At 41.9% G+C, this 21753-nt stretch overlaps 1 protein-coding gene across 2 annotated transcripts in view; it reads right to left on the bottom strand.

Annotated features, from left to right (window-relative positions):
* The window catches only part of MAN1A2 (mannosidase alpha class 1A member 2), a 229958-nt gene that overhangs the window by 54479 nt on the left and 153726 nt on the right, over positions 1-21753 (bottom strand). For both annotated transcript variants that reach the window (XM_006135741.4, XM_075904629.1), the window contains exons 7-8: positions 10163-10286; positions 9667-9760 (exon numbers count right to left, since the gene is read on the bottom strand). In XM_006135741.4, the coding sequence (XP_006135803.2) occupies positions 9667-9760; positions 10163-10286 (218 nt within the window). The remainder of the gene's footprint in view (positions 1-9666; positions 9761-10162; positions 10287-21753) is intronic.

Genomic DNA, 21753 nt, shown 5'->3' with positions numbered 1-21753 from the left:
GAAGAACATCCAATCTTGATTTTAAAATTGACAGTAATGGTAAAACAGGGCCTCAAGTTTGGGCACCCAGAAAATGAAGGACACACATAGAATCATAGAACCATAGAACTGGAAGAGACCTCAGAAGGTCATCAAGTCCAGCCCCCTGCTCTAGGCAGGACCAATCCCAACTAAATCAACACAGCCAGGGCTTTGTCGAACAGGTGAGTGCTAACAGGGAGTTTAGAGAGGGAGTTCTCCAGGTAAAGGAGAAGCAGATACAAGACTCTTGAGGGAAGTGGCTATCTGCAGTGTGTGTTGTGTTTGAGGCTTTCTTGCAGTGTGCTGAGTTTGTGTTTGTGAGTGACGGTTTTTTTCACCCTTTGTTTGTGAGTGAGGCTTTTTTTCCCCCTCCCTTCCCCTGCTCCCTCCCTTTCACGGAGTGTGTACTGTGACTGGCAGGTGGAAACTGTTGGCTTCTAATTAAAGTTTGAATTGTAGAAGTCTCTGTTGTATCTGAGCCTTGATAGGGGGAGGGACTTTCAGGCAGTCCAGGGCCTTATAAAGCAGTGAGCAAGTGACTAAGGAGCTTACAAAGAGGTGAGTGCTAACAGGGAGTTTAGAGAGGGAGTTGGAAAGGGGAGAGGGAAGGGTACGAGGTTCTTTTGCCTTTCTTTTAAATCCATTCTCCAGGACAGAAGGTATGGATAGTGAACGGTCTGCTGTTGTTACTTGCACAGTGTGTGCCATGTTTGTCTTCCTCCCAGAAGAAAGAATGGATTTCCTGAGTTTGCTTAAGTCTGCCTTCTTGAACTCCACTGTCTTTATTTTGCAGTTCTCCCTCCTACCATTCCTTAGAATCATGAACTCTGTCATTTCATGATCACTGTCACTCAAGCTATCTTCTTTCCCCTTTCAAATTCTCAACCAGGTCCTTCCTTTTTGTTACATTAAATCTAAAATCCCCTAATAGCTGTCTCCACCTTCTGAAAAAAAAACTGTCTCCAATACATTCCAAGAACTTGCTGGATAATCTGTGCCCTGCTGTGTTAGTTTCCCAACAAACATCTGAGTAGCTGAAGACCCCCCCAGCAACACCAACTCCTGTGCTTTGGATGATTTTGTTACAAGTTTAAAGAAGTCTCAGGCACCTCTTCTTCCTGGGTAGGAGGTCTATAGTAAACCTGTACAATGACATTACCCTAAATTTTTACCTTTATCCCTACCCTGTGACTTTCAACAAGTCTGTCTCCTTTGTCCTTTTCAGTGCAAGTATATACATTTTCAATACATAAGGCAACTCTCCTCCTCCTCCTCCCTTTTTCCCTGCCTGTCCTTCCTAAGTAAACTGTAATTCTTTTATACCAATATTCCAGCCATGTATATTATCCCACCAAGTCTCTGTGATAATTATTAATAGTTGCACAGCTACCAAGTTTGCAAATGAAGAAATTTTATCGAGTGAGGGAGATAGCAAGTTTGCAATGGGATTTTAATAAGTTCAGGAAATAGGCAAATAAGCTGAAAATGGGTTTTAAAATAAAAGAAATGCAGTGGATATATCTAGTTAAAAAGTGAAATACTCATTAAAGAGATAAGAAACCAAGGGGATTTTGAGGTGGTGCTAACTACTGAGAAATAGAGAAGAAAATCAGTAAGATGCTAGGTTGCATAAATAAGCGAAATATTTGACTAGAGAAAGAAATATAATTTTTACCTGTGCATAAACACTTCATACCTTTAAAAGTTGCAGGGCATGAGTCAAAGAATACATTTTCAGTTCCTAATCAAAGATGTATTTCTTTAACACAGTTGCCCTTGTCAGACACAATTTAGACCTTCAAGAGCCATAAATGGTTTCCAGGCCACAGGCCTAAACACTGGAAATGTATAATGATAAATTAGTACTTCTAGAATCTAGATCACATAATAAATTACACGGTGAGAAGAAAAACAGATTTAAGGCCTGATACAACACATTTCACACTGGAGATAATCAATCACTTGCTGCCAATACTACATTTCATCTAGAACAGCATATCAGGGACCTTGAGAAAAACTTGAGAAGAAATATGGTCACAGCTGAAATACTAAATGCTCAGTTTCCACAGAGCTATATGCAGCACTTTCAGAAGCTCAATTTAAAAAAAAGTTCCAGATATTATCTTTAGTAAGTTCTTCACATACAGACTTCTTCCAGGACCACACTTCATAGAAATGCAAGAAACATTATGCACTTTTAACTATCCAATGTTACAATCTTTAAAACAGAGTAAGCAGCCACTTCAGTTATTTAACCTTTTTAACATATATAAACTGAACTGACATCCGAGTCTGACTGTAATAATAGATTTCAAGTTCTTTTGTTTAACACACAAATACTGTTCAGTAATACACCTGAGACTCATCTACACTATAATATTCTGCACAGCATATTTCTAACTGCATTCTTTAAAGTGTCTGAAGCAGAAATTTTTAATGTGTTAAACATCCCCCAGCTTTCTAGAAATAGTTATGTATGCAAGTCAAATGTAAGGCCATATCTAAACTACAAACTCTGGTCAATGTAAATTACATCATTGTTAAGCTGCCAGTTAGCATATCACTTGTGCACATGTATTTGTGACACTGGCTATGTCTAGACTACAGGGTTTTTTGTTTTTTTAAAAAAAAGTGGCCTTTTTTCAAAAAAAATCACCTGCATCTAGACTGCCGCCATGTTCTTTTGAAATTAAATTGAAAGAAAGACGGTGGCATTTTTGACAGCGATAAACCTCATTTTATGAGGAAGAATGGCTTTTTCAAAAGAGAGCATCCAGATTGCCTGGGTGCTCTCTTTCAAAAAAGATCCGTTTTTCGAAAAAAAATGTGGCTATCTAGATAATCTCTTTCAAAAGACGCTTTTTCGAAAGAAGCATGTAGTCTAGATGTACCCACTGTTTGCTCACCAGGAGTGCTTGTATCGTTCTGTCAGTGCACCCTGTGTAGACATTCCAGTGTGCAATCACCCTCATGTTTTGAGAAATTTGAGCAATGTACGGCAGGGCAGACACAAAGCACAGAAGTCAAGTTCCTATTATGCAACTTTCTCCATTCTATAATACCATCCACATCCCATAATTTTCGCAGCTTTTTTAGAAATCCTATAAACATGTGAGGCATTTTGGATCTAACAGAAACATGCACCCTTGTCCTGAGCGTTGCAAACACAGGATAAATGATCCGCCAGTATTTGCAGAGCCAAAAGAAGAACCACAGCAGCAGGGGACATGATGATTTCATGGTCAACAGATTGTGGAGGGACATAGTCAAAAGCAATTCAAATTTGTTGGTGGTGTTCATTGAGCAGCTGCAGATGGGGGAGTGTCTCCTCTGGGCCCAAGAGGTAAGCACTGACCAGTGGCATCGTATTGTAATAGAGTTTTAGAATGATAAGCAGTGGCTTTTGGATGCAAAGGATCATAATCCTGGATCTGTGTGCCATCTTGACCCAGCCCCCAGGTTAGGGACACCAGAAAAAGACCTGCGCTACCAGTGGAGAAATGAGTGGCAATTGTACTGTGGGAACTGAGATAAGCTTCCAGATCACAGGCCCTGGTTCTTGTGGGGGACTATAATCACCCTGAAATCTGTGGGGAAACCAATTTGGCAGTACACAGACAATCCAGGAAATTTTTGGAGAATGTTGGGGTTAACTTCTTGGTACAAGTGCTGAAGGATCCGACCAGGGGCTGTGCGCAGCTTGACCTTCTGCTCACAAACAGGGAGGACAAATGACATGGGAGGGGTTTAAATGTATAGCTCAAGAATGCCGGGGGGGTTATCAGGAAGGCGAAAGTGCAAATGGAATTACGACTGGCTAAGGATGTGAAGGATAACAAGAAAGGTTTCTACAGGCATGTTAACAAGAAGGTGGTGATCAGAGAGGGTGTGCGGCCCCTACTCGATGAAGGAGGTAACCTAGTGACAAATGATATAGGGAAAGCTGAAGTACTTAATGCTTTCTTTGCCTCTGTCTTCACGGACAAGGTGGACTCCACGAATAATGCGCTAAGTGACGCAAGATGGGAAGAAGATGGACAGCCCTTGGTGAGTAAAGAACAGGTTAGGAACTATTTAAAAAAGCTAAACGTACACAAATCCATGGGTCCGAACTTAATGCATCCGAGGGAGGGTACTGAGGGAGTTAGCAAATGTCATTGAGAAGTTATCTTTGAAAAGTCATGGAGATCAGGAGAGCCTTTGGCCATTATCTTTGAAAAGTCGTGGAGATCGGGAGAAATCCCAGATGATTGGAAAAAGGCAAATGTAGTGCCCATCTTCAAAAAAAGGAAGAAGGACGATTCAGGAAACTATAGGCCGGTCAGTCTCACCTCGGTTCCTGGAAAAATCCTGGAAGGGATCCTTAAGGAATCCATTTTGAGGCACTTGGAGGAGAAGAAAGTGATTAGGAATAGTCAGCATGGCTTCACAAAGGGCAAGTTGTGCCTGACCAATCTGGTTAGCTTTATGATGAGGTAACTGGCTCTGTGGACGTGGGAAAGTCAGTGGATGTGATATACCTTGACTTTAGCAAGGCTTTTGATACGGTCTCCCACAATATCCTTGCCAGCAAGTTAAGGGAATGTGGATTGGATAAATGGACGGTAAGATGGATAGAAAGCTAGTTAGAAGGCAGGGCCCAGCGGGTAGTGATCAATGGCTCGATGTCAGGATGGCGGTCGGTTTCTAGCGGAGTGCCCCAAGGTTCGGTTCTAGGACCAGTTTTGTTCAATATCTTTATTAATTACCTGGATGAGGGGATGGATTGCACCCTCAGCAAGTTTGCGGATGACATTAAGCTAGGGGGAGAGGTAGATACGCTTGAGGGTAGAGATAAGGTCCAGAGTAACTTAGACAAATTGGAGGATTGGGCCACAAGAAATCTGATGAGGTTCAACAAGGACAAGTGCAGAATCCTGCACTTGGGACGGAAGAATCCCAAGTATAGTAGTAGTCCCCAGTTAAATAGTAGTCCTGCAGAAAAGGACCTGGGGGATACAGTGGATGAGAAGCTGGATATGAGTCAACAGTGTGCCCTTGTAGCCAAGAAGGCTAATGGCATATTAGGTTGCATTAAGAGGAGCATTGCCAGCAGATCCAGAGAAGTGACTATTCCCCTTTATTCGGCTCTAGTGAGGCCACATCTGGAGTATTGTGTCCAGTTCTGCCTTCCCCTCCCCCCACTACAAAAAGGATGTGGACGCATTGAAGAGGGTCCAGCGGAGGGCAACCAAAATGATTAGGGGGCTGGAGCATATGACTTATGAGGAGAGGCTAAGGGACTTGGGTCTATTTAATCTGCAGAAGCGAAGAGTGAGGGGGGATTTGATAGCAGCCTTCAACTTCCTGAAGGGAGGTTCCAAAGAGGATGGAGAGAGGCTGTTCTCAGTAGTGACAGATGGCAGAACAAGGAGCAATGGGCTCAAGTTGTGGTGGGAGAGGTCCAGGTTGGATATTAGGAAAAACTATTTCACTGGGAGGGTGGTGAAGCACTGGAATGGGTTACCTAGGGAAGTAGTGGAGTCTCCATCCCTAGAGGTGTTTAAGTCTCGGCTTGACAAAGCCCTGCCAGAATGATTTAGTTGGGATTAGTCCTGCCTAGAGCAAGGGGCTGGACTTGATGACCTTCTGAGGTCTCTTCCAGCTCTATGATTCTATAAGCTTACAATGCTGGAGTCTCAATTGTCACTAGGAAATCTCTTCAGTGCTAGAAAAATTCCCAGTGCCACTCCCGCACCACAACACCTGCTCTGTCCTTCTATTTTGTACCCTGCTATGACACTGTCCCATTGATTGTCCTCATTCCACCAAGTTTCTGTGATGCCTTGTATATCAATGTCCTCACTCAATATGAGGCACTGTAATTTACCCATCTAGCACATGAAGCACAGCTGCTGGTAGCACCCCATGCTGCCTGGGCCCATATGCCCCTAGCTTGTTACTTCAATGGCGCTTGCTGAGGCGATCATGGAGGGTATGGGAAGTGTCCTACTGTGGTAGAAATAAGGCTGTCATCCCTAGAAACTTTGAGAGACCTGCTGAGTGCTTCCAGTTTTATCCAGATCTCTTAGGAGGATTCAGGGGACACCCCAGTGTACATAAGCAAACAACTCTGAATGCCTCCCCTCCTCTTTGCATGGCAGGGGCCTGTGTCTTGGTCTCATCAACGATATCCACAGTGCTTTATGGCACGCTGGTGGGGTATATACCAAGTGGTGTAGTGGCAGGCAGGTAGGAGTAAAAGCAGCAGGCATGTGGCTTGACACTGATTAGACTGTTGGCTTCTCCAACTTTTTGGAATACCGGCTGTAGCTCCTTCACTTTCACAAAGCATTGCTGCTGATCCCCATCATACCACTCTCCTGCATTCCCTGTACAGTCCTCTTAACGATTCCACATTTGTACAGCTGCTCTTGAACTGTACCTGCACAGCCTCTTCTCTCCACATGCCTAGGAGGTCCAATACCACCTCTCTATTCCAGGCTGGAGCACAACTGCAGCAGGTAGCTGGCATGACTGGTGAGGCAGTTGCATGCAACAAGGGAGAATTGGTAGGTGTGCTCACCAAGCTAAGCACATCAGGAAAAAGCCTTTCAAACATACACAGTGGGTTGTGCCCACGAAAGCTCATGATTTCCAGGTGTCCGGTATTCACCCGGACAGTCCAGTATTTTCGCCTCCTGTCCGGTAAAAAAAAATATCAGAAAATACCAGACACCTAATATGTCCGGTATTTTCTGATTTTTTTCCCTGGCCAGGAGATTAAAATGCTGGGCACCTGGCAACCCTACAAATACTCAGTGCCCGGCCTCTCCCCTCCTCCCCCCCGTAGTCCCCTGACCCGATGCTTACCTGGCTCTGCAAGGCTGCCGGCACAAAATGGCTGCCGGCAAAAAGACCAAGGGGAAGCAATGACTCCCCTGGGTCTTAGTGTTCAACCGCTACCCTGTTCCCATCTCTACTCACTCTTAAGGGGACATGCTGTTTTATATAATTTTTTTGGGGGGGGGAGGGCTCAACAACTTTGGTCTCTCCCCCCCTCCCCTTTTTTTTCTTCAATAGAATTTTTTCCCGGTATTTGGGGGCGGCGGGTGGGGGAGGGGACGATTCAGTATTTTTGTTTCAATCATCTGGCAACCCTATATACCATCTACATGTTTTGTTAGCCTTTAAGGTGTTACTAATCTATTTGTTGTTTTTTATGCGTTTCCAGTTACAGACTAATTTGGCTACCCCTCTGAAGCTTTTGAGGTATTTTAATGGGAGGGTAGGGTACAGTCTAGTCTCCATGAATCCTGGATAGTGGAGTTCACAACTGTGACCAGAGAGGTCAGTGTCAGGCATTGCAGGACAACTGCTGGAAAACTGTTAGAGTCAACATAAGTCATGCAATATCTATATTCACATTGAATCAATTATACCATGTTGACCTGGCTAAATGCCATTGACGGAGCTGGTGTTTAATTATGCTGCCGTAATGGTGCACTTACATCAGTGAGAGATTAATTTGAATGTAGACATATACATAATTAGGTTGAGGCCAGGTACTGTGCATTTACCTAACTTTGTAGTATCAACCAGGCAGTTACATGTGATATGGTTATCTGTTGGCAAAAGTGTGTAAATGGCAGTAAATTTAAAAGTATGAATTTATAATGGACCTTGAGGCATGCTGTATTAGCACCAATGTCATCAACTAACCTGAAAAGCCCCAACACACAGAATGTCTTTGTATTAAGTGAATTATGTCTTATAAAATCAGTTACAAAGGGAAATGGAAGGAAGGGAGATATTAAATACACACAGGTTTCAAAGCAGCTTTTACATTTTTTTCTTTAAAGTGAATTTAGCACAGATGAAAGCTGCCACAAAAACAGACTCTGGTATTTTGCAAGAGGCAAAAGCAGTTCAAGCTTTCCACGCTCATGCTGTGACCAGCCAACATGCATCAGCAGAAATCTGAAAGGACTCATAAGAATGAAAAGGAAGGTCACTGTTGTGATAATTCAGCCTATACATTTACCCATGTTGTGAACTTCTGTGTAAAAAATATGGAAAAGGTCATAAAAATGTTAAAATGATCTCTAGTAACAAATAATTACGGGGAAAGATATGAAAGGGAGATAGAATAACTCAATCACTCTAAACAAAAAGGCCACGCTGATATGGTTCTAGGACTGTGATAAAATTATACTGGTTAAAAACAGGAGATATGGAGACAAACGTTAAAGAGCCAAAATTGATATATCAGATACTAGACCTACATGGTGGACAAAATGATGAAGTGATGGGCTATGCCACCCATCCCTCCCTTTGGGGTCCTTTAAAGAAGAGCTTTGGAGGGGAAAGTGCAAAAAACAACAGCAACAACAACAAAGAACAGACAGGAAGAACTGACAGAACCTACTGAAGTGAGCTTCACCATCATGGCTGCCTTGCCACTGTTCCTTTGGCCCCAAACCTTTATCATCCTGATCTTAAGAAATGTGTTGACCACCCCAGGCCAAAAAGAAGTACCCAGATGACACTGCCATGCTATCAGCTCCAGCTGAATCTCAAAAATCACATGGGATGAAAGGACTTTAATAGCAGACAAAAGCTACAACTTAACTTCTCTCCTTTTTTTAACATGACACTTATTACCAGGGCTTGCCGAACCATGGCAGCCCCGATCGCCAGCCGTGCTGTCTGGCGGAGGCTTTTTTATGCAACATTTAGGGCTAATCCTTGGACCCACTAAAATCTCCCATTGACTTCAAATTGGACCAGAATTCATTCTCTAAGTGACAAGCCAGACTGGACAGATGTTTATTTAAATGAAATACACTGGATTAACAAGCACTGGAGCAAAAGAACTCTCTTTGTGCAAGAACAAATACAATACCATAGCAGCACTAATGGCTTCAACTCTGCCCAGGAAGAATTAAGTCAAGGAATCATGTGTCTCTACAACTTACTTAATGTTTGGACTCTCTGCTTGCATTGCCATCAAGAGGTCCAATTTTAATGTCTTTTGTGAGGATGTTTTTATAATGCACACATTTGTCAGTTAGAAATTAGACTGATACCAATTCACATCACACAGGCCATTGAACAGAAACCAGCTGGCTATATATTTCTGTCACTACCAACCTGCAAGCTAGGGGTGAAGGGTCCGTTAGTCCACCACCAAATCCAGACAGCCAAGTTATAATTACCTCTAAATAGTACTCTCACAAACTGTGATATCTATTTGCCAGCTGGCTCTCAGAAATATGAAACCCTTCAAAAGTGGGAAGAACAAGTGAAAGAAAATCGAAGAAACTGTTTCCAGCTTGATAATTATTACTGAAATCTCTGCTGATCAACAGAAGTGAGGGAGAGAGAAGGAAATATGGAAAGTGCCTTTCAGAAAGTATAGTAAGAGTTGATCAAGAGAGCCAAATGATCACTGGAGAGGTAATAAATAAAAGACAATTCCATTAAACAACTTTATGTTCTGGAAACCCTTTTGATGTTCAAATACAAATAATGCTATATATTCTTTATACTCCTCAATTTTAGAATCTTTCTCACTCTCTTACATTCAAACTTATTTTTCCAATTAATTTTTCTGAATGTATAAGATAAAATTTAATTACACAAAAAAATGTCAAAAATACTCACGTTGACCCCAGCGCCCAGTTCTTGGGTTCAAATAATTTGGATAAAGCCCATTAGGACGGTCCATTTTTTGAAGTAACTTCCGAATGTGCATGACCTAAATTAAAGAAAAAGTCAGGATCACCAAAAATAACTTCGATTTACCTTCAACGACTGTTTAAATCTCAACTTTCTTCTTTAACAGCAATTTTTAATAATTTAATTAAACAGTCTTCTTGAGGGGTTTTCTAGATGGGCACCTTTTATTAGTAGCTACTCACTCAGAGGTATGTCATTAGTTCCAGTTCTAAATATGTGTACAAATAAAAAATACCTTGTTTTCACAAACTTCAGGTTTGGAAAACTATGTATTCTGGTAACATAAATGCAAAAAATGAAATAATTTGTCTGTTACCAAAAAGCATAATCGTAATCGATCAGACCCTGCCATTTCTAATCATTGTCACAGTACACAACCTTGAATCTTCTTATGTTCCTAGACACTGAGCACAAAACTAACCTTGTTGTAGTAAACAGGGTCCCCAGTCAGGTAGCTGAGGTGGACAAATTCCATGTGCAGAGTACCAAATTCAGCCAGGATACTGCTGCCTGCAGAAGCCCAGCCCCAGTTTCGACCCACACCACTGAGTTGCAGCAGATGTAAAGCAAAGAACAAGAGGGAGAAGGAGAAAACAAACACCTGATCAGTGAAAGGATACCATCCATATTCAGACAGTGTATGTAGTAATCACATCACATCAGACTGAATATTAGAAGAGTTACACACGGCAAGTTGATATCAGACCACATCTAACATGACAAGTGATTTCTTCTAAAAAGTGGGCTTCACAACTTGATGGTTCAAAACAAGCTTGTAGTTAAATAGCAAAAAGCTTTCCTTACAGCATGTGCTGGAGGTACAAACATGTAAGCTCTTTAAGTCCAGTCACAGGCAGAACCAACCAAAGCTCCAATTTAATACTTACAGTGGCATGTAACACCAAGCCTTAGGGTAGAAGTCAGGGTAGGTGGAGGGAGAGGTGGAGAGAAGGGGGCAATTGCCCTGTGCCCTTTAAATTGCTGCCTGGAGCACCATGCAGAGCACTCCAGATGACTCTAAAGGTGGGGGGACAGTGTGGCACACTCTGGGTGGCGCTGAGGGCTGGCTGCCTCTGGTGCTGCCACTTCCACCTGACGTAGAGGTCTGGGCTCGATGACCTCCTGAGGTCTCTTCCAGCCCTGGGATTCTATGATTCTATGATCCCTAGACCACTTTCTGCCGTACTTCTTCCTAAACAGACGCTTCCCATTCTGTATGTGTGAGACTGATTGTTCCTTCCTAAGTGAAATACTTTGCATTCATCCTTGCTGAATTTGGTGATGTCCTCTGTGGTAAACAAGTGTACAACAGCAGGTGCCCCCTGACACTATATGATGGCTTCCTGGCAAACAGGGAATTATTTTATTATTTGAATTATCATAATCCTTACAAGCTATAGTCATGGATCAGAATGTTACTATACTAGGGACTATAAACAGGGCTTGACAAATTAGCCAATCTACTCGCCCGTGGCAAGTAGATTTTAGGCGGGCGGGGGCACGCAGCACGGTCAACACATGCGCAGCACGGTCTGCGCATGTTCAGCGTGCGCTTCCGCGCGGCTGGCAAGCAGGACTCGCCACCGCTTGGTGAGTCCTGGCTATACAAATAAAGAACAAAAAGATGATCCCTGTCCCATGAAGCTCATAATCTAAGTATATAAAACAAAACAACACATGGATACAGAGAGGAAATTAAAAGGAAACAATGAAAAAATATTAGCCAGAATGATAGGCAGGCGTTGAATGCCTCCTTGTTCTTATATACAGTGTACTGTGACAGTGTTGTCCACTAGGATTTGCATGATGGAATTCTGCAGAACAGCCAGGAACATTATGCAGGCTGGTCTGAGAGCTCTCAACTGCAGGACACTCAGTCTCAGCTCCAGGACACTTTCAAGTTGATTGAGAATATGTCCCTTCAGGTGGGTAGGGCACCCCAGGTTGTCCCTGAAGCATCCATTATAGAAGCATTGTCAAGGTGTAAACACAGAATATTAGGGTAACTTACATGCTACAATAGTTCTCTGAAAAGGACTCTTCACATTCCCATTCTCAGTATGCGCTGACCAATGCAGCTTGGATGGTGGAACCATCTGGTAGCAGCATCAGAGCACTCATATACCTCTTCTGCTCCTCCCCTCAGCGTTCAAGCACATACCGAGGATGTGGTTATAAAAGGGGGCAAGAGGCCAAATTCTGCCTCCATTCTTTCCATTGCTAAAGCAGAGACTACGGGAGTCCACAGGAGAGGAGAAGATGGGTAGGGAGTGTGAATATGCAGAGTCCATTTTGAAGAACTCGAGTTACATGCAAGTAATCTTACTTTCTCAAGTATCTGCTACATAGTCCTACCCATGATATACTTTGGCAAGCAGTATTCCTAGTATGAATGGAGAGAGGCAGAGCCCTAATTTAAAAGGAATAAAGTATCACTCTGCCAAACTGCACATCAGCTCTCACAAACATCTCTCACAAACAGCACAAACAGCTTTTCTGTTAAGTGAAAAGTGTGACTTGAACACCAAGTGGCAACTTTACCTATTTCAATAAGAGGAACAGATATTGCATCTGTCCTTGTAAAGTGAGCTCTTACACCTGCAGGATGAAAGTGGAATTAAATCTTATTCCTCCTCACACTGTTTGTCCCAAGGTCCAAGAAGAACTTGCTTGACCCTTACTATACCCAGCAGAGGAAATAGAGAATATAGGAGAGGTACTAAAATCCTTAATCTTGTCCAGATAGCATGATAAAATTCCTTTATATCTACGTGCATGGGACTAGAAAAGAATATTGGCAAATTAATATGAAAATCTGAAGTTATTTCAGAAAGAGATCTTGGGATAAGGTCTAAAAACTACTTTGTTTTGTCCCTATGTTCTCTCCCCCCCTTTTTTCCCCTCCTCCACCCTTTCCTTATTTATTCTTGGATCTGGACTTCTAATACTCCAGCCATCTGAGGAAGTGGGTTGCGCTCATGAAAGCTCATGATACCATTTACATGTTTTGTTAGTCTTTAAGGTGCTTCTAGACTATTTGTTGTTTTTTAAAATTTTCCTGTTACAGACTAATTCGTCTACCCCTCTAAAGTATAAGGAGGGTCAGCTATCAAAGAATGTAGTTCACTAACCCTTGTGGCAGTTGTGGTTGCTATTATATTATGGACAGTTCACCTCAAGAGAGGTTCAATGGAGGAGACATAACTTAATATTAAGTTTAAGTCCCATGAAGGAAATGAGTTAGGTACTGGCAGGTACAAGTTTAATAAAACTCTTAACTCAGTTGTATGAAAATACAGATTAACTATCAATTGGCATATGAAACACCGTTATTGCTGCTAAGTGGATTTATTCTTGGATCTGGACTTCTAATACTCCAGCCATCTGAGGAAGTGGGTTGCGCTCATGAAAGTGGGTGACATTCAGACACCCACTTAACAAACCTTTTCCATATGAAAAAGCATGATATTTTCTAGTGGACTGTTTCCAAGAGTCAATTAAAATATATTGCACATCAACAGAATGAGACTTTTCTAAATCTGTTCAAATCTCCATCATTCTCTGCAGGGACAGTAGGATAGTATCTTGTATTTTCCTTTGGAGAGGAGAAGTAAGTTGGTGTACTACTTCTGTCTTGCCCACACCAGAGCAACTATAATCATCTTGGCCCAAGCACCCATTCACCAAATGAAAAGGACCATAGTTCTCCCCAACTGACCAACTGAGCCTGCTCTTAAATACCAACTGCTCAGTTTTGTTTAACACAAAAGAAGATCTATGTTCAGGAAGCTCCAAATGCTGAAAATGTTCTGCTCACTGAATCCTTTAGTGAGCACTTCTGCACCTCAATGGAGGATTACCAATCTGCAATCTGGTTGTGATTTCCCACTGAATGAAAGGGAACCAGATATTGTGTGGGAACAACCAAAGCTGAGATGAAGAGTCTTGCCTATGTATTTAATACATTGCTGACACATTTTTCTTGACAACCTGAATTACAGAGTTCTGCACATGTGGGAGGTACAAACATGGGGGTTATAAAGAAAATGGCATTCTTGAATAGTCCATAACACCTTCAATGAAAAAAATGTGGAGATGGCACCCAACAGGAAACCAGATGTAACTATGACAGTATGAAGAGAAGATCTGAATAAAACTTTTTTGAGAAGCTGGGGATTCATCAGTTAGAAGCGACAGAGGAGGAGACCCTTGGGTGTCTGGGTCAATGTCTATGAGCCACCAACATGATGTGAGTATGATTAAAGGAAATGCATTACTAGGATGTATTAGGCAAGGCATTTCAGCAGATTTATTACTGGCATGGTACGATGCACTGGTAACATCTAAACTGGAATAGTGTGGACAATTCTGGTCACTCATTAAAGAAATATTAATTTAAACTGGAAAAGGTGCAGTGAAGAGCTATTAGGTTGACAAGACAAATGGAAGGCTGATTTTATGAGAGGAGATTGGAAAAGCTTCACTAGGGAAAGTAAAGAGCAATTTAAGATCAAGGAGAATGCTGGCACAAAAACAAATGGATATGAACTAGTCATAAACAAATTCAGGCTCAAAATCAGAAGGAAGTCTTTAACCACCAGAAATTACAATCTGGAACAGCCTCCCAATAGGAATTATGAGGGCAAATAATTTAATTTGCAGAATGATAATTAGCCAAACAAAATCCAGATCAGTAGTATGCTTTAAAAGGGGCAATGTCATAAAGGTGAAAACAATTATGAGTATGATAAGCTGGAAAGAAGAATGTAATCAGAAAAATATGAATGATAATTACAAATAATTTAAAAAAATCTTACTAGATGCTCAAAAAACCACAATCATGAAAGAAAGCTATACTGGTTAAAAAAATCAACTTGGTTTAGCGGGGCACTGAAGGCAGCTGTAATATATAATAAAAAACAGGTGGAAGAAATGGGAAGTTTCAGTAATTAATAAAAATCATAAGGTAAGAATTCTAAAAAAATGATTAGGAAAGCAAAGGGACACAGGGAAAAATCTGTAGCTAGCAGAAGTAAGGAAAATAAAAAGCAAACTTTAAAATATATTAGGAACAAAAAGAATCCTAACAATGGTCATGGTCCATGACTAGATGGAAAAGATAGCATTATCAATAATAATGCAGGAAGGAGAAGTGTTCCATACGTATTTCTGTTTTGTGTTTGGAGGAAAAAAACAGAGGATATATTCTCATCATTGGATTACACTAGTATCTCAGGATGATGTTAAACAGGAGCTACCAAAGAAATTTTAAATCAGCAGGTCCAAATAATTTGCCTCAAAGTTTTAAAAGAACTGTCTGAGGAGATCCTTTAGACTTTTGTAAGGTGTTTGACTTCGTACCCCTGACATTTTAATTACAACATTAGAAAAATATAAAATTAACATGGTATACTTTAAATGGATTAAAAACTAGATAAGAAATAGGTCTCAAAATATAACTATAAATGGGGAATTATCCTTGAAGTAGGTGTGTTTCCAGTGGGGTTCCACAACAGTTGTTTTTGTCCCTACACTATTTAGCATTCTAACAGTGACTTGCAAGAAAACATAAAATCATCACTGATAAAATTTGCAGATGGAGCAGAATGAAGAGAACATGTCACTGATTCAGAGTGATCTGGATCAGGACTGCCAATAGGGGGGCAAAGAGGGTAGTTGCCCTGGTGATTCCAAAGGGCTCCTAGTCACTGCCCATACTACCGTGGGAGCGGCCGGAGCACCGAGCCCTTTAAATTGCTGCTGGAGCTCTATGCGGTGCACTTTAGGTAGCTTCGAGGGCTGCTGGGAAGAGGGGCGAGGGGCCACGGTGCTGCATGCTCCAGGGCAAGATAACGACATGGCTGACACAGGATTCTATTAATGGAGATCAAAAGAAGGGTAATATAATTACTGCAAAGCAATATAGGTTTATAGAAAATAGATAATTTCAAACTAACAATATTTTTTTTGATGAAATACAAGTTTGATTGATGAAGGTAACAGTGTTGACTTGATATTCACAGTCTTCTGTAAGATGGCTGACTTGTCCCCCCACAGTGACATTTTGATTAAAACATAAGAACATTATCAAATTAATAAGGCACAAATTAAATGGCTTAAAACCTGGCTAATGGATAGTCTTGAAATGTTTGCAGAGTTCTTGTGACTATGTTGGTCCCAGGATATGAGCCCTCCATATACTAACTGCTGTTGGTAAAAGAGAGAAGCTTTTGAGCTCCACAAATACCTTTTTCAGTTCTCAAAAGGCAACTGTACCTGGGGAATCATCCTCAAGTGGGTTTGTTTCAAGCATTTAGGGCTTGTCTACGTAGGCAAGTTTTTTCCAACACAAGTTCTTCCACTATAATTATCTAGGTATAGCTATCCCAAAGGAGTGTGTTTATGCCATTTTGTGTATGTCATCTTAAGCTTCTTCTTGTGTCACTCATTGCATCCAAACTCCTCAGCACTTTTTCAAAATAACTGTAAATCATTTGGAGCTGATAGCCCATGGTATAGTGTTGTACCATTAGCTCAATTGCGGCTTGGATTTTTTGTGGAACATTGCAGGATACCCACTGGAATTCTGAGATCAAACAAACAAATTCCTGTAATTCATCTGGTTTAACCAAAGTAGGATAATTTTCAAACATCTGTCATGCATCAGGGAGGGCAGATTGCTGAGCACTGCTATCCCAACTATGATTAATATAAAAAGGCTGCTCCACATGTATCTCACAGATGGATGGCTATGAGTGACTTGGAAGATAGCCACAGTGATGCTGCAGGGAAGAAATCAAGCAATTACTTCTGCATGATGTTTTCCTGGAGTAGCTTCATTCAGTAGAGCATGGCACTCAGCTGACCAGCACCAGCTGGTAGGTCAGGATAGTCATGCAGAACTGGGATGATGTTCAGGCTGAGGAAAGCTACTCTGCCAGAGGACTGTGCAGAGTTCACCTGGAGCAGCAGCACACCAGCCTGACACTTCCTCTCATCCTGGAGAACATGTGGCCATCACCATCTGGAAACTCATTACTTCGATTGCTGCCAGTTAGTTGCTAACCAGTTTGGTGCTGCAAGATCAACTGTCATTGAGGTGTTGGCTGCTATCAAGATGCTGCTGTCCCTGAAGACATACAGCTTGGCAATCTATAGGAGGTCATTTCTGGATTTGCACAGCTGGGATTCCTGAATTGCACTGGGGTCATGGATCGGACCCATGTGTTCATGTGTTGCCCTCCTCACCATGCCTCCAAGTTCATCAACAAAAAAGGGTTATCTTTTCAGATTGCTGCAAAACCTGATTGATCAACATGGTAAGTTCATCAATCTTAATGTGGGGTAGGGATGCCAGGATCTTTAGAAACTCCAGCCACGAAAAACTATGCAATGAAAAATGGAACTTTTCCCTCGAGATAACACTGGATATGAATGTGTTTGCTAATATGGCTAGGCTGTGTACTACAATAGTACCTGCCAATGTTGTCACTGAGTGGTGTGGGAAGAAAAAAATAATGCTGCCATCCCTAGAACAATTTGGCAGAGGACTGCAGAGTACCTCTGTGAAAATTTAATTGAGATCTCTCAGGATTCAAATGACATCCCTGTGTATGCAAACAAACTGCTCTGCTTCCTCTGCCAACTCCCACCTTACTCTTGAGGGGACCAAAAAGAAGATAGCAACTTTATTTCTCCTGGTTGTACCACTAACTTTTCTCACATGAGTAAGTTAATAAAAAGTCAAAAATTGCGTCTTGCTACTCTGAGAGGGCTACCCCTGAAATGGAAAATTCACGTACACTCTTCTTGAGGTTCCTTCCCTTGCACTGGGTTTACCCATGCTCTATTGGCAGGACTCACTGGACTGCAGTGAAGTCAAAAACAGGTCTGAGCTCTCTGTGCAGCTGTATCCCCTGGTTCCTGTCCCTCCTTGCTGTTCACAGTAGAGTCCTATGACTTGGGCTCCTTGGAAATATTGGCTGTGTTGTGTGAGAGAGAGGGGAGGTGTTCTTCCACCAAGTATGGCATAATACAGTCCTCATAAAAGCGGCAACTCTGCAGCTCAGCATTAAACCAATTGTTGACCTCCCTGGCTTTCTGGTATGCCTGTTACAGCTCCTTGGCTTTTACCCAGCACTGTTCCTGATCTCGCCCATGATCTTTCTCAGATCTGCTTGCAGGGTCCATGTTTCCACAGCTGGACAATAGCTGTGCTTGCACAACTTCTTCTCCCCATAGGACCATGAATTCCAATATATCTTCTCTCTTCCAGGCTAGAGCACATTTGGAATGTGTGGCTGGCAGAGTCAGCTGGGCAGTTGCATACAACAACAGAGAGCTGCTAGGAGTGCTCTGCAAGCAGGGGAAACAGGAAAAGGAATTTCAAAATTTTGTGGGGTTCTATAAGAGAGAGGTAGCTTCCAGTCTAATTGACCCCTAGACAATTGACTTCACATTGCTGACCAGAGCAGTCAGTGTGGGGAATTGTGGGACAGGTACTGGAGGACTGTTAGGGTTGACAAAGGTAATTCAGTGTCTACCTGCATGGCTAATTAACCTTTATACATTGACTTTTGCTCAACACCACTCTGAGAAGAGGTGCTACGATGTTGGAATAACAGGTCACTCATATCAGGAGTCACAGATTTAAGACAAACACACAACTGGATTGATGCAAGACACCTCACATCAGGGGTGAGCAATAATTTTTAAGGGGGGCCAGAGCCACTCCAAGATTTTGGTAAGTGGTCAAGGGCCGCACTTCTGTGGAAAGGACATGGGGTCTGGGATGGTGGGGAAGGTGTAGAAGAGAGCTTGGGATAGAAGATTGGGGAGCAGGAAAGAGTGTGGGGTCTGAGAGGAAGTTTGGGTTAAGGCTGGGGTTATGATCTGGCACGGGTCTTGGGGTGAAGGGTCCGGGAGGGGTTATGGATGCAGGGGAAGATTCTGGCCTGGGAAAGGAGTATAGGAGGGGATGCAGGGTCTGGGAGGGGGTTTTGACCTGGGAGAAGGGGGGAAAAGATGTGCAGAGTGTTTGGGTGGTGATGTGGGGCAGGAGAATGGAGTGCAGGGTCAGGGAGGGATGTGTGTGCAGGAGAGGATTCTGGCCTGGGGGAGGAGTATAGGAGAGGGTGCAGGGTCTGGTAGAGAGTTGTGACCTGGAGGATGTGGGGAGAGGGGATGTGGGTGGTGGTCTGGGGCAGATAGTTGGGGGGAGAAAGGGGATGGGCTGCCAGAGGCAGGGCCTGGCTGGGAGCTGTTTACTTAGGTGGCTCCCAGCCAGCAGCTCTGCAGAACCTCTGCTTGTGTGTGAGGCAGCAGCTCCACGTGACTCTGCTCCAGCATGGAGGCAGGGGGCCAGGAAATAAGGGAATGAGGAGGCTTCATTCGCTGCACTGGCCTTTAGCAAAATTTCTCAGCTCCTGTTGGCAGGAAACCGGCCAATGGGAGCTGGGGGAATTTGCTAGGAGGCAGGGACAGCATGCGAAGCTTTCTCCTCCCTGCCCAGACTACATAGTAATTAGCAGCCTGCTGTTTAAAGCAGCTGCAGCTGCTCTGTAGTAAGGGCACTGGTGAGGTGGTCATGGGCCAAATCCAGCAGCTTGGCAGGCCAGAACCAACCTATTAGCCGCCTTTTGCCTTACATCAACATAACCTGCCATGTAGACTAAAGAGTTATGTTACTTCCTGAGCTAATGAATTAAAGTGGGATAAGATGGTAGCTAAACAAACAAAAAAAAAACCTTGCGTGTTGTGGATGTAAGGGAACTTTTCATGAAAAACGTGTGTGTGTGTGTGTGTGTGTGTGTGTGAGAGAGAGAGAGAGAGAGAGAACTTTCCCATGTAGACAAGTCCTTAGAATTTATAAATTAGTGAATTAGTTTATTAACTGAAATTAATTAAATATGGGTCCTTAAATACATTTATCATCAGTTGTCAGACTTATTTTTAATCTCTGGAATAATTCATAGATTTTAAGGCCAGAAGGGACAATTTTAATCATCTAGTCTGAGCTCCAGCAGAGCAGAGTGATAGAATGTCACCCAGTGACATTAAACCCATTACTTCTGGTTGAGCTAGCAATCATGGAAAAATTCAAACCTTTTCAAGTCTAAAATAGTTAAAATTAACTAAAATGTTGTGGCTGGCTGTATTTGAAAGCGATGTTTTTGGTGGTGGTTGGGGGGAGGGGGGATGGGAGATGGTTTGGTTGATCATTTTTTGCCATTATTTTCATTATTTTCTCTTTATACTTCAGAAAATTCCACTGTGACCTGCCCTCTCTCAGAATAGCTGCTGTCTCCTACTGTTTTCAATGCAGTCGCTTTGCAACACATGCTGTGCTTAGCCAAAATAGCCACTTTCTTCATTCACTAGCTTCTCATAATCCATTCCTCCATTTCCTCGTAGCACAGGAAGACACTTTCTTCTGTAAGGACAGCTCAGTTTCACTCCCACAAGAAATAATGGGAGCCAATATTTTGCTAGAAGGCATCTTAATGGAATGTAACCTGGGAAATGGTAGCCATTTTGAAATCTGACTCATCAAATGTTTCTGTTAAGGAGATTTTAACTCTTGAGCCTCTAATGACAATTTTTTAGTTATGAAAATAACAGCTAAAATAACTATTAATCTTAAGTTATTTCTTTTCAAACTAACATCATCTGCACCGGATGTACTTAGCTGAGAGGACACAAGGAAGTAGAAATATGAGGTGTTGATATGATTCACTCAGATTGTACTGATTTATGTATTGATTATAATGAATTAACAGGGTAAGAATGAAGACGAATAAAGTGCGGATGTGGTATGATTGTGGAGTGGACAAAAGAGGCCGAAGGCAAAGAGGCAAAACATCAGGAGACCTGATTGCGCAAAGTGACTATGGGAGAAACAACATGAAAAAAGCAAGACTAAGGAGAATGACTGTTTGTGTGTGATACCCAGAGGAAAATCTTATGTAGCAGTTTCAGAGGAAAGTTTTACACCGCAGTCTCACAGTGAATCATCAAAAGAACTACTTATTAGAACTTTGTGCCAGGGCATCAGTGTAGACGAATCAACAGAGAAGCTGAGGCAGTACATGCACCGGCCAAATCTCCAGCCTCTTCCACTACTATCAGGGTTGGCCACCTGCTAAGTACGCTTGCGTGAGTATGCTTGAAAAGGGGAATAGAATATATCACAATTACATAAGCAATCTTAAGACTTTGTCTGTTGATATATATATGGAATAAAACTAATATAAGGATACTACTCTCGTTGTGCGTTCAATCGTTTGGCTCTCCTCTAGATCCCTGGAGTGGTCTCATCACCCACACCCAGAGGGGTCTCCTATTGACGTACACTGATGTTTCACTGCATAACAGGTGTAAAACTAGCTGAAATGTTCAGTATGATCTGATTGATGTTTGTTGCCAAAGCATACCAGTGATCAGACACTCACAATTACATATTTTCAATTATTTCTAGTTGATACAACATACCTACAAATCATTAGAGGACGCTCAGAGTGCCACTATCTTTGAATTTTTTGTTTAGTGTTCATATGTGAAATGTTTAATAATTTCCAAAAACACTCAGACACTCCAGTGGAAATTCCCAGACAACAACTGATATGAAGATGGACTTAAAGTTCACAATGCTTGACAGTAATTTAGGGTAAAACATGTTGTAAATTTTGGAAATTCAGCCCCAAACATGATAAATTTTGGAAATTCAGCATTAACAAGTTAAAAGACATTTTAAAATGGCAAGATATGAAAATGCACAGTTAGACATCCTAACAACCTTCACTTTGACCTGAAGAAATAAAGGAGGAAAGCAAAAACGAACAAAATCTAATGTGTCTTTCAAAATCAGTTTGATAGAGTCTGATTAAATATTAAATATTAAACCATAAATATTATAATGCTATCATCATATGATCATTGTGTAGTATCATGATGAGTAGAATTACAGTTATTTGGATTTCATTGTAAATAACAATTGTTCATATTCATACCTTA

This window comes from Pelodiscus sinensis, chromosome 1, assembly GCF_049634645.1.
Source record: "Pelodiscus sinensis isolate JC-2024 chromosome 1, ASM4963464v1, whole genome shotgun sequence".
In the NCBI taxonomy this organism is placed as follows: domain Eukaryota; kingdom Metazoa; phylum Chordata; order Testudines; family Trionychidae; genus Pelodiscus; species Pelodiscus sinensis.
This window is presented reverse-complemented; position numbering and strand designations above follow the sequence as displayed.